This window comes from Ictalurus punctatus, chromosome 17 (assembly GCF_001660625.3).
Source record: "Ictalurus punctatus breed USDA103 chromosome 17, Coco_2.0, whole genome shotgun sequence".
In the NCBI taxonomy this organism is placed as follows: Eukaryota; Metazoa; Chordata; class Actinopteri; order Siluriformes; family Ictaluridae; genus Ictalurus; species Ictalurus punctatus.
The window spans coordinates 15947498-15961351 of NC_030432.2; the positions used below are offsets into that span (position 1 = coordinate 15947498).

Sequence of the window (13854 nt, forward strand, 5' to 3'; positions counted from 1 at the left end):
GTTGTGGTCACGTGATATGCTGTGGTCACGTGATATGCTTCCGCATCAGCTGTTCATTCTGAATAGCAAGATGGCGATATTCAGTGTTTATGTTGTCAACAAGGCCGGTGGACTTATTTACCAATATGACAATTACGTCCCTCGAACAGAAGTAGAGAAAACGTTTAGCTTTCCTCTCGATATAGTACTCAAGATTCATGACGAGAAGGTGTTGGTTTCATTCGGTCAGCGGGACGGAATCCGAGGTGGGCGGTGATGAGTTGCTAACCAGCTAACTAGCTGAGCTGTATATCCATGTGCTAATTACTGACTTGTAATTCATCACTTGTAAATTATACGTGTAGTGTTATAGTGATATCTGGTGATGTTCTCCATTAATTTACTGCAAATGTTTCCCCTTATTGCTCCTGCAGTTGGTCACGCTGTGCTTTCTATTAACGGAGTGGATGTGAATGGCAAATACACAGCAGAAGGAAAGGAAATAGTGGAGTACCTGAAGGATCCAGCAAACTATCCTGTGTCTATCCGGTTTGGCCGAGCACGGCTGACTTCCAATGAGAAACTCATGCTGGCTTCAATGTTTCACTCGTAAGCGTATATAATTAGTATCCAAGCGGTGTTTGCATAATCTATTTGATACATGATAAACTGTTACTGCAAAGTCTTAGTTTTACATATTACACTGAACCTGTCACTCACTCCTTTATAGACTATTTGCCATTGGCTCACAACTGTCTCCTGAGGTCGGCAGCTCAGGTATCGAAATGCTGGAGACAGATGTGTTTAAACTACACTGCTTCCAGACTCTCACAGGTAAACATGATGTGCTCAATATATACATATATATAAAAGTGTGGTTGGTCTGCAAGAGGCAGTGAAGTGTTTGAATAGACCTTGAAAACCTAACCCTTCTTGTTGAAATATGTAGAAATGCTTTATTAAATAAGTAAGTAATAAAACACATGGGAGTGTGCTGTCATATGACAATAAATACCATGTAGTGTGATCGGACCTGCGTAAAAAAGTTGAGGGCCATACTATAAAATTCATCATTTTCTCCTGATGCATCTCCTGAAGTGTTTTATTCCTTTTATACTGCATAAATTTGCCTAACATTTTAATTTTATTAATGATTTTTTTAACCATTTAGAGTTACATTTAATGTTGTGGAATATCTGCAATCAAAGTAGTTCCTGTTATCACTTACATTTTAGCCGCTTTAAACCATCGTTTCCTTACCACGCTTGCTTTTTTCCCACTCTTTATTGAATTAGAAAGCGCTCACACTGGAGACTCCTTCCATAAATGTTAAATAAACATCTCTTTAGAGAATGCTTCTCCATATCAGTGTGAATCATTCTGAATAAAGCAGTGAGACTGACCTGGTAGTGGCATAGTAGTGTGTGTGACACTCGTCCAAGTGTATCAGGTGTAACGGTGTTATTGAACTTTTTGAAGACTGTGTATTTATTGGCCATTTATCAGCCTTTATAGGATTTCGCAGTTTTTTTGTTTTTGTTTTGTTTGTTTTTGTGATTGTTGCAGCCAAAAATGCTTGATTTTGCTGCAGTTTTAAAAAAAAAAATTGCGATACATCTTCAATGCTTTTTTTTATTTATGGAAAGCTACTTGAGTTGGCAAGATTGCAGTTGCACGAAATTGTTTTGCAAATGTCTTTCGCAGTGATATTTGTTGGTAAACGAGTCCTTTTTAGCTGTACTCATGTTCGACACGTGAATCGAAAAGGGCCTTGACTGAATACACGTTGTACTGACATCACATGAAAATCTGCTGTAATTTAGAAAAATTGCAAGCTCCTTCAAATATTGCAGAGTTGGCTTGATTTTGCATTAAATTCTGCAATCCCAAAATCCTGGAGGGACTGATTTATTAGACATTCCTGTATTGTTTCGCCTCCTTATTTGTTTGTACAGTTATATACCTGCTCATGTAAAAATCATCCTCCAGCCCTTTATCAATTTCAATTTCTAACACCAGAAACTGTACTGGATGTGTATTTTTGTTTAATGGACTGTTTCCATTTTAATGATTTGTTTCTCAACCCAGTACCAACACAACTTCTGATACACTGCTAGCACATCAGTGGGTCACTACTATGTTGAGATATATCAACCACCCTAGTAATATCTGTTCAGTGGAGTTTTAATTTTTTTCAGACGGATGGAGTAGACAAGTGCTGACAAATTGTGCATAGCAACAGATTGGCTATAGTGAGTGATTGCTTACCTACTATTAATAATTTAGATTTAATCAAACTTTCACAGGGATCAAGTTCATCATACTAGCAGATCCTCGCCAGACCGGTGTTGACGCGCTCCTGAGAAAGATCTATGAAATCTATTCAGACTTTGCCTTAAAGAATCCTTTCTACTCTCTGGAGATGCCAATCAGGTTGGTGCTATAGTGTTACATACAGTATGTGAATTATTCTTAGACATTAACATTATAAATTCACCCAAAAGCAATATTTATGAATATGGTTCCATTTTATTTCAGATGTGAACTCTTTGACCAAAATCTAAAGAGCGCTCTGGAAGTAGCAGAAAAGGCTGGTACATTTGGGACAGGTTCCTGAGCAGACATGCCACATGTTTGATGCAACCAACTAACTGTATATAATATGGATTGTTTCCTGATGTGTGGATTATCCAAACCATCTTTCAAAAATGTGGACTAAATCGGCATGGAACCCAAATGATTGATAAATCGGAGCTGTATTAATGGTTTAAGCCAGTGGGAGCAGTTAGAGCAAATGGACTTCATCAAATTTTGTTGGAATGGCAGAAACAAAGTACTTGTATACTGGTAACCACAGCCTTGTGTTTCTAGCACCATACTGTACAATATGTCCAAACCCTTTCTCTTCCAAGTTAACCATGACTCCATAAATAAGGATTCCATTGAAAGATTAGAAATCAGACTTCAAAATCTGATGTTTGTAACATCTTTATTTAATATATATAATATATTTCCATAACACCACATATAAAATTATAGCAACAATAAAGAGGTAGAACCGTGTTGAGTTGTCTCAATGTCAGTTGGAGTTGTTAAGCCTCTATCTCCTTGAATGCAAAATAAATGACCCATTAGTCATGAGAATGCTGGAAGTGGTTTTAACTTGGCACTTGGAATTATTCATTTTTTTATTATTACTTCTTTAAAATAACTTGCACACAGTGATGTTTGTTACTTATCAAAATACTGATTTTATAATTAAATCTGTGAAAATATTCATTATGAAAAATGGGTTGAAAGTAGAAAAAGGGAGAGTATCTACAAATTATACAGCACACCAATTCCACATCCTTAAAATATGTTCAAAGGAATATGTTTTCCACTGTAAGCCCACAATTTGTAACTTTGAAGTTAATTGTGTGTAGATGTACTTTGACATGGTGTTTAAATGTATTTATTCCTGAACATTTATTCCTTTCAGGTGCTAAGAATAAGTTTCCCCAAAGCATAACACAATAATCTCCACAGTGTTTCAAGGCTAATCCAGAACCATTTTAAGGATCTTTAGAGCAACTTCACTACCTGGGATGACACAATTTTTGATTTTATAATACTAGCACAAAAATTTCTTTGCATGTACAACAGAATCCTGTCTAATAATTTTACACTGAACATACTGGCAACCTTTGTTGTTGTGTTTGTTTGTTTGTTTGTTTTTACAAGAAATCATACTGTAAGTGTTGGATACACCACTTTGTTGTTAAAAACTCATGAAGCTCCAGTAACACTGTTGATCAATCAGTCTTCTTCAGAGCACGTCCCATCTTGGTTTGGATGTTACGGAGGAGGAAAAAGCTAACTGTTGTGACGGCGCAGGTTACCTCTGCTACCCAGAATGCTGTATCCCAGCCATAGTGTTTTGCAACAGTGCTGAATGGCAACCCAGAAAGAAAACCTCCAACTGGCAAGAAAAACAAACATCACCAAGACACATCTTTAAAGGTTTCTGGCAAAATATGCATTGAGTACCACTCTATTTAATATACGACATTAATAAAAACAGAATTTAGGCCCTGGAAGCTAATTTAAATATAAGTGATTTCATTACAAGACCTCTTACCATTTGCCATCAAGGCTACAATAGCATGTGACGCTCCGCAGTAGTTGGAAGGAGCGCTCTCGTTAGCAATGACTCCAAATAGAGCAATTGGTCCATAACAAGAGAAGCCAAAAACAGCACCCAGAGAGAGAATCCAAACCTGGGTGGTAAAATGTTACTGAAGTGTTTCATGTTGACTTAATATAAAAAAAACTCCATATTTCAAACTACATAAGGTATGAGGCAAGTGCTTTTTACACTTTTGAGGCTTCCACGATTTTTTCGATTGTCAAACATGCTCAGGTTGGACATGACCTCATTATAACTTACAAGGCACCATAAATGCAGCATAACACATTTATGATCATGTATTTGTCTTCAGAACATCATGGGTATTGCATTCAAAAACATTTTTACAAATAAATTTTGTTTTAAATGACTGAAAAAGTCCTAAACTTACATTTGAACTTTCCTGAGTGACAGTGGTTCGGAAGAGGTACATGGAGACGTATATTCCTGCCATCATTGACAGCAGGAGACCATGCCGTGGGTTACCGTATGCATGCAGTCCTTGCTGGAGATGATAAAAAAAATATTATATTACATACACAGTATCTCACAAAAGTGAGTACACCTCTCACATTTTTGTAAATATTTAAGTATATCTTTTCATGTGACAACACTGAAGAAATGACACTTTGCTACAATGTAAAGTAGTGAGTGTACAGCTTGTGTAACTGTGTAAATTTGCTGTCCCCTCAAAATAACTCAACACACAGCCATTAATGTCTAAACCGCTGGCAATAAAAGTGAGTACACCCCTAAGTGAAAATGTCCAAATATATATATATATATATGTGTGTGTGTGTGTGTGTATATATATATGTATGTGTATGTGTGTGTGTATATATATATATATATATATATATATATATATATGTGTGTGTGTGTGTGTGTGTGTGCGTGTGTGTGTGTGTGTATGATTTCACATGATAATTTCTTAGAGCCTAAGAGTGTGAGCTCACCTGTGCCACAGCCCTGTCTGACAGATATCCAGCAGCTAAACTGCCCACCAGCCCCCCAATCTCCAAGGCACTCATGTAAGAACTGCCTGTGAAAAAGACAGACTCATGTCACACTTCAAGCTATGAAACCTTAATGTCAGGGTTCATTTCTACATGCAAATACAGAAGTTAAAGGGTTTCTGTGAAAGACTTCTGCACTCTTCTCTTAATTTCTCTTAACTTCTCTTGTTTCTCTCTGCTTCTCTTAATATTTTAGCAATGTAAATGCCTTGATAAATCAATCCACAGTACCCATTAATGCTGACTGGCCCTTGTCCTGGATGAGGAAGAGCTGTCCCCAGTCTGTGCAAGCAGTCTTGACTCCAAACACTACCAGGTAGCCAAATGACAGTAACCAGAGATACGGAGACAGAAGGAACTCCCTCAAGGTGCTGTCATCCCTTCTGGAGCCTGGAAAGAGACAAAATATGATTTACTTTTAAAATATGATTGACAGTCTATATATATGTCATGTGAAAAAATAAGTACACCCTAGGGAAACTTGGCTATTTTGACAGGCAAACATTTGATAATCTTTGAATCATAGCCTGTTAATAAAGTTGATATACTTGAACAAAACCCTAATCCTTACACAATGTAAGTACACCCTTGGCCTCAGAAGCTAGTATTACCCCGGTTAGTGGAAATAACTTCTTGTAGGCATTTTGCATAATTGTCCACCAGGCTTGCTGGAATTTTTGACCACTCTTCCATGCAATATTCTTTCAGTTACAAGATGTTTGAGGGTTTCTTGCATATACTGCCCATTTCAAATCCCCTACAACATTTCAGTGGGATTCAAATCCGGCCTTTGACTAGGCCATTCCAGAACCCTCCATTTCTTCTTTTTGAGCCATTCCTTGGTGGATTTGGTAGTGTGCTTAGGATCATTATTCTGTTTGGGGGTTCTTGAAGACTTATTTTTGCATCAGGTGGTCTGCTCTTGGGCTGAATTTCTGGAATGGCCAGTCCTGGACAAATTTGCAGTTGTTTGAATGCTGTGCAATTTGTAGACTATTTTCCTTACAGTGGAAAGATATATTTCAAATAATTTGGAGATCTTTTGAAATCGCCTGCCAGACTCATAGGCATCCACAACCTGCTTTTCTGAAGGCCGTACAGAACTCTTTAGATTTTGGCATAATAACACCACACACCTCAATAACAAAGGGAACACCTGACACTAGATATGAGAGGGGTATAAATAAGACAGTTTCCACCTGCACTCCCTAAGCAGGTTATGTATGAATGATACCGATTTGGAGGAGAAGAAGACTGAATCATTCTTTAAAGCATTAAATGTCTTCCGGCTGCTCCTGTTAGGCGTCGCCACAGTGGATCATCCGCAAATTTTGAGCCGCATATTTTGATTGTCTTTTCTGATGCAACCCTCCCATTTTATCCAGGCTTGGGACTGGCACTGAGTGCAACCCAGTGGGTTGGTTCCTTGCTTGGGAATTGAACCAGGGCCGCAGCGGTGAGAGTGCGGGTTCCTTAGCCGCTGGACCACCAGCAAGCTGATCATGGTGAGGAATAACCAAGTGAGGTTTAATCTAAACTGCTGAAACGGTGAGCGAAACAAAGTCTGCTTTGCTACGGTTTCTCAGTGAGCATAATTTACTGTTACCTCCAATGCCCTAACTCTGATCTGTTACACTGTTTCCACTGCTGCCCATGTTTACCTCGCATGAGGGACACAGTGGTTCAGAGTCCATTTCTCAACTGTGCAAGATCAGGGATTTTTCTCATGGAAAACAACCACAAAGAAAATAGACAGCCTATAAAATCTATCTTTTATGCATGAAGCACATCTTCATTTATTTCTTTCAAAGTCCTAATATACAATCTACAGAGATCAAGTAGCAGGAAATGGCCATTTTCTGGTGGCAAGCTGCACTTATCGATTGATTTCTGCTGAAAGCTTGTAAAGTTTAGAAATGCCCTACACCAGTTAACCGGAACAATGCTTATTGCAAACAAAGCACAGTAACACAGTTTCAAAACTGCTTATTGTATGTTATAGAAACAGACAAACATGCTCAAACCTGCTTTGCCTTTCTTTGCACTAGCTTCTATATTGGGCAGTCCAACATCTTTAGGCTCGTTCTGGATCACCAGTAGACAGAAGACTGACATGACCACACAAGTCAGGCCAGAGATGGACAGAGTAAACCTCCAGCTGTAGCTCTCAGCCAGAAGCATGGCAATGATTGGCCCCAGTCCACCAGCCAGGTTCATACTGCAGGACAACACTGCCCACCACGTCCCAAACTGAGATGGCTCAAACCACTGAAGAGATGAAAACATTTTCATTAAATCCTTTAAAGTCATACTCAGGAATGGTTGTCAGTAGCAGGGTGGCTTTTGTTAGAGTGAACAAGAAAAGCTTTCAAATCACCACCTATTTGCTAAAGCTCAAGTTTTTCAAGGTGAACCTTACACTTTTTAAACTTTTCACTTACCTTACAATCACTAGTAATTCTATCAGTTTTCACCTACCATGCATTTTATATGTACATGATACTCTTACTGACAGTTTGTTGCTATAGACGGGACACACACTACCATGTCAGTGTTTCTGCTGTGCTAAAAATGGTCCACCACATACAGAATATCTCAGCAGAGTAAAGTGGGGACTGACAGGTTGTGTACAGTAGGGTGTAATGCAATGCCACTATCTGTATCTGTACAGTGCTCCAAACCTCCGAATCTGGATTTAAACCTGAAGGAGGCATGGTCTAGACCAGAAATTTATTTATTTATTTATTTATTTATTTATTTTTATTTGCATGTGGACCCTAGCACTATGCGCCCCAGAAATATAGGAAAACACTGAAAACACCCCCAGAGCTGCAGGGAAAAGAAGTCATTCTTCAATCACAAAACATAACAAATTGCAATTTATCCAACTCCTGAACCCCTACAATTCCTCAAGTGCATCACTAGAGTTCATAATTGGTCTGAACCAGAAGCCCTGTGGACCTTTCTGTCAAGTTTTCTATCTAATATGACTGAAGGGAACTATGTATTTCAAAAATAACGCCATTCCCAAATCAGGAAACTGTTTCATAGGTAAGAACATCCACCTAATTTTTAAATTTTTTTTAATAAGATTTACTTTAGTATTTGGATTTGTTATATTTCAAAAAGATCAGAAAAGTTTGTTGGGCACACTGCACAAAGTGCCGATGCTAGTCAAAATGGGGGTACTTTAAACCGCATTTCATTATAATGCCTGTACGTTTAAGATTTTCTCTTAATAATGATTGTGAACATTCATAACGATAAAAAAACAAGTGCAATGAATGTCAGCGTCAGCTCTCTAGATAAAAGCACATTTGATAGAATTTCAGGCCAGTGTGTATAAAACAATGGTCACTAAGGAACTGTTTACGTCAGGCTACTGGAGCAAACCACTGATGATCGACAAAATAACCATAAAAATAATAACAACAAACAAATAGTGCACCCTCTAGTCGTATCTGTATTTGTATCTGTTTAGAACACATTAGCTCACATTATCTGTTCATTCACAATAATGTACTTATATTCACTTACATCCCTGGGTATAATAAAAGATGGGCTACAGTCAGTAATTCTAACTATATGTATAATGTCACGAAGGTGTGTGTGGTGTGGATAGTTCCAAGGGCCAAGAGTAGACAGGGGTCCCAATGGAAACCTATAGGATGAAAATTGTTCTCAAGAACAAAAACTGTCTAAAGCAGTAAGCCCAATGCCTTAACTTGTCAAGGGCCCCAATATTTCTACTGATGCACCTACCTATGGTAGGTGTACCTGATAAAATGACCAAGTTGTACCTAAACCGCCAGCTAAGTGTATACTATTATCATAATTTATGTTAGTAAATCCAGAGATCATCCTGAAGCAGCCATGGCACTGTTTGGGCAATTTATCAATAATATAATCTATTTCCTAAAGTCCTTACCTTACGAAGCACTTTTCCACATGGTGGCCACCCAAAGCCCTGGCCAAGTCCATTCAGGAACCAGAGCCCAGAGAACATGACCACAGTGGAGGACTGTGAGAACAGCACGTTGATGCCACCAACCATGAAGAGGCCAATAGAGAAAAGCCATCGTGCACTTATCTGATCGGAGAGCACCCCACTAATGAACTTGCTGATAGCATAGGCCAGAGACTGGCTGCTGGTGATAAGACCTGTGACATGCAAAGATAAAACAAGAATTCTTTATGCTGCTGTGAAGCGTGATTATATTTCAGAGTGCGTCTCTGAAAAATGTGAGACAGGATATGAGAAAATGATGTCATCTCTCATTTCAGCGTGGCTTAACTGATGTCAACTTTTCTTTTAAGATAATTAGAAGCTCTGGACATGCAACATACACAGCCACAACAAAACTAAAGGTCAGATATTGATTGTCATGATGGAAAATGGACAGTCAAACCCACGCTAAACTTACAATGGGCTTATTTATTAGATACAGATTTCTAGTACACTACATAGTTGTGGATGTACTCAAATTGAGAACTCTTAAAGATGCATACAAGATTAGTGTAAGAATAACTAGTTCAATAAAATGATGTGTTCCTACCCAAGTCATCTTTATCCAACTTGATCTCTTGCATCACAGAGGGCATTACAAAGGAGAACGTCTTCCTGTTGAAGCAGTACAATGTATAGCCCACAAACATGGCAAGGAAAATAGTAGTTCTGTAGTAGCCATATCCAGACTTCGCCATAGTGCTTTTGAATTATCCAGCAACGATTACAAATGAGTCTTCTGGACCGGTTCAAGCCAAACACAGACGTTAGTGCTCAGGTTGTTCAGCACAGAGAGATGAACTTTGCATCAGGATCCACTGAGCACCGCAGAACTGGTAGGCTGACGAGAAAAAGTTGTAATCAATAAAGAGATTAAAGGTCAACCTGAAGGTATACTGTCTCACTCGAAGGACAGATGTGCAGTATGCTGTAATACTGCTTTAATTATATCAGACCAAAATGTAGCATGAATGTACTATTCCTACATATCTTTTCCCAGCGTTACACAACCTGCACTGAAATGTTGTCCAATATCGGTGCAGGCCTAAAGTTCAGCATGGGATCTTATTAATGATAAAGCTACAGCTCAGGAGCTTAATGATTTACTTTGGGGTCCAGTCTTGCTATGGGATAGGCCTGATCACTGGGGCGTGAAATAGATCAGCAATTCAGGTAATTGGTCGGCTTTAAAGTTTGAGAATGTTCCTTCTCTAAATGGTCACAGTTTGAATGTTTGAATGCCGGAGCTTATCAGCTTATCATGTCCTCTTGATTCTTCTGTTTTACTGATGACATTTACATGATTGATCTTATGTACACACTCACTTATCCAATCAAATGCAAATGTCAGTCCTTTTCAAGTTTCAGGTCAACTAAAGTATAAATCCACACTGAAATATATTTATATTTAAATATTTCATATGATATTATATATACTGTATTTAGTGATTCTGGTGCTACTTTGCTAGCTGGTGCTGCTGTTTTTGTTATTCCTGTGAGAAGTTAGTGGTTGGGTGCCACACCGACACTGCAAGGGGACATTGCTAGTGCAGTTACAATGGAGTTTAATAGAGGAAACATTTCAATCACGATCCTAAGGCATAATGGTCAGATTTCACAGTTAAAAACAAAAGAGCAAGAGCTCCTTTACCGCTCACCGTTTTCCAGGGACATTCAATGTCATATTAATTAGAATTAGTGGAGACAGCAAGTGCTGGAATCTAATTTCCAGAATGCAATGCAGCTGTATGATGCAACTGAGTTATGGCAGAGACATTGCTCAGCTAGTTAGCAATCTACAAGATGACAAGCTCGATGGTGTTGACGGTGGTGTTAGCATGAAAGTTGAAGATTTAGAGCCTTATCTGTTTGAGCAGAGGGTACAGACAAGGAGGTGAGAGAGCTGGAGAAACTAAAGGACTAAAGTGCTACTGCATTACTCTCAAGAGGTAGTGTTGAAGCAAGCCTTATTAATTCCTACTGGCACCATTATCAGTGGGTAGTCAAACAGCATAGGGGGTAATGTAGGAAACAGCCATCATCATTAATCGTTAATCAAGGAGAAAATAGAACAGCATTTCAATGTATGCAGTTTTAGTTTAAACAGTCAACTCAGAATTTAATCATGAAATAAATCTCAAAAATTTAATCAACGATTTCTGATACCGGCAGAAACATTGGTGTCGGCTGTCTTTGGTCACAATAGTACGAAATCAGCAGTGAGCTTGTCACATTGTGCTTTTTAAGACGGACAAGCTCTATTCAAGACCAAGGACTACAATTACGATGTGAAATTTTTGTCAGCGACAGCCAGCTTTTTTTCTGAGCTGTTACCAGTTGTCAAAACACAGAATAAACTGGGAGATCATCTTGGCCAGCTGGTTGAAAGGAAACAGTTTCTGAACAGCCACTACTAATGGGTGGCTGTGGCTCAGGTAGTAGAGTGGGTTGTCCACTAATTGTAGGGTTGGCAGTTCAATTCCTGCCCACATGTCTCCACATGCCGAAGTGTCACTGAATCAAGTGTCACTGAATCAAGTGTCACTGAATCAAGTGTCACTGTGTCAAGACACTGAACTAGTGGCAGGCATGGTAGTTCTGCTACCATTGGAGTGTGTGTGTGTGAATGAGAAACAGTGTAAGGAGCTTTGTAGAACCTATGCTAAGGTTAAAAATCACTATATAAGTGCAGACCAGACCATAATGCTACAACAATGTTGAAGGTATATTAATCAGGTAATTAGTCATTACTTGTCGAGTAAGTAGAAGGCTGGGAAATAATTGATGAGCTGGCAAACATGGTCTACCAGTAGACCTACCAGTGTTTTGAATTTTTCAGCAAAGATTAATAGGCAAGTTGTTCAGGGTGGATTTTAACTTCAATGGTAGTGCAAGGGAAATATTCTTTCTTCATTAAAATCAACCACTAATCTGAAAGCATGATGTTAGAGAAACCACAGAGAGCTCCATTTTATTATTATTATTTAAAAACCTACACGTACAGCAACAAAACAATCCTGCAGCATACTATACGTGGCAACACAGAAAAGTCACCATTCCTGATATGCAAAGGCTTGACAGCGACAACCGATGGTTGCACGTAATCAATTATTATGACATTCAAATTACATTAATTGCTTACAATGAATATAATATAATATAATACATTCAATGCTAAATATACAAGAAAATAAGAAGTTCACAATTTTGCAATAGTTCAGGATTCGAATTTACTTCCGTGAAGTAAAACTTACCTCAAAGTCGACATTTTGAACTCTAAAAGTCCTCGGCGATACGACACGTACAATTCATAAATATATATATATATATGTTTGTGGTGTTTACACCTGATCCTAAAAATCAAATGACAGACCAGACCTTCCTCGAGCTGATACAATGTTGTCGCGCTCTCGTTTCATAAAGAGCTGATGCATTATGGGTAATGTAGTTCGGTGCCGTCATTGGCGAGCAACTACTCGTGTTACAGTTATGCTAAGCGTTAGCACTGTTTTGAATGGTAACAAAGTATTAAAATTGTTAATAGATATACAGTCACGAATTGCCACAACACATTCCACAAATTATACACTTAAATATACCGAAGAACGGAAAGTAAAATTAAAATAAGTACAATTGGGCTACAGCTACAGTATATTCGACCAGATTAGCTACATAACATTAACTAAATAGCTAGAATTACCAAGGAAGGTGAAACAGGTAACATTTTTAGACACTTATATTTAACATAGCCAGGTGATTAATCACAATATAACAATTTATCACAAGAAACTGCTCAAGTAAAGTGGTTAATGCAGCCTTGAGTCTCTATGGGTTTATTCAATGTAAATAAATTACTTTTGGGGGACTTTTGTCCCATAAGCAGGAATTTTATGAAAGATTTAAAAATATATTTGTTCACAGACTAGTGTAGTACTTTGGTATGTTGAAACAAATGGATTATTACAAAAGCTCCACGTATTGAAATAATTCTCCATGTAAAAAAAAAAACAGTAGCTATGTCATTTAAAATTGCATTTGCATTCACATTCAACTCCTGAAAAATATTGTTTTCTGTAAAAATTATACTTTGACACCTCTATTTCTACTGCACATAAGGAGCCAGTTTAACACTGTGGTAAATGCAGTCAGTCTGTTAGAAAATGTCAAAAACATTGCATGTACTGTAAGTTTCCCACACTTTGATCAGGTTTTTGGATAGATACACACCATAGCAAAATGGACATACTGTAAGCCTAATCAATTAATGACAACACTTTGACACTGTACATTTGTTCGTTGTAAGCATGTATTTGTGAAAGGTTTTGATATTTTTGTGATCTCTAAAATGATCTCTAACCAAATCAGAGTTAATGTGGAGTAGAGAAACATCTTTCCAGACTCGTTTACTAGCCTTGGTTGGACAAACCTCAACATAATATAGTAACCTGCAATATAACTGTAAAATCCTCATAAACCAAGGATAGCTGAGGTTAATTATGGGCTTGTACGTCTAATAAACGTCATTTATGTACATAAGCACAGTAGCAACGTATCTTTACCTGTAAGGTGCAGCTGCCTTACAGAGTTGCACAGCTGCGTCTGAGTAGTAGCTTTGTGACTTTCTGTTATTCACACTATATTTCTGACACAAGTAATATCTAATGCAGACACATTATTTGAGGATA

The 13854-nt window shown here is 38.0% G+C and overlaps 2 protein-coding genes across 2 annotated transcripts; one reads left to right on the forward strand and one right to left on the reverse strand.

Annotated features, from left to right (window-relative positions):
* The first annotated feature begins 68 nt into the window (after nucleotides 1-68).
* trappc4 (trafficking protein particle complex subunit 4) lies at nucleotides 69-3123 on the forward strand. The gene is given in 5 exon segments (NM_001200607.1): nucleotides 69-245; nucleotides 414-588; nucleotides 710-813; nucleotides 2286-2412; nucleotides 2518-3123. Coding segments are annotated over 5 exon segments (660 nt in total). The 5' UTR covers nucleotides 69-70; the 3' UTR covers nucleotides 2597-3123.
* On the reverse strand, nucleotides 2950-12583 carry slc37a4a (solute carrier family 37 member 4a). The gene is made up of 9 exons (XM_017491122.3): nucleotides 12424-12583; nucleotides 9720-10010; nucleotides 9092-9324; nucleotides 7188-7431; nucleotides 5395-5553; nucleotides 5104-5189; nucleotides 4539-4652; nucleotides 4100-4238; nucleotides 2950-3940 (listed from the first exon to the last, which is right to left on the reverse strand). Exons 2-9 carry the CDS (start codon nucleotides 9865-9867, stop codon nucleotides 3774-3776), a joined length of 1290 nt encoding a protein of 429 aa, XP_017346611.1. The 5' UTR covers nucleotides 9868-10010; nucleotides 12424-12583; the 3' UTR covers nucleotides 2950-3773.
* Nucleotides 12584-13854: the final 1271 nt, after the last annotated feature.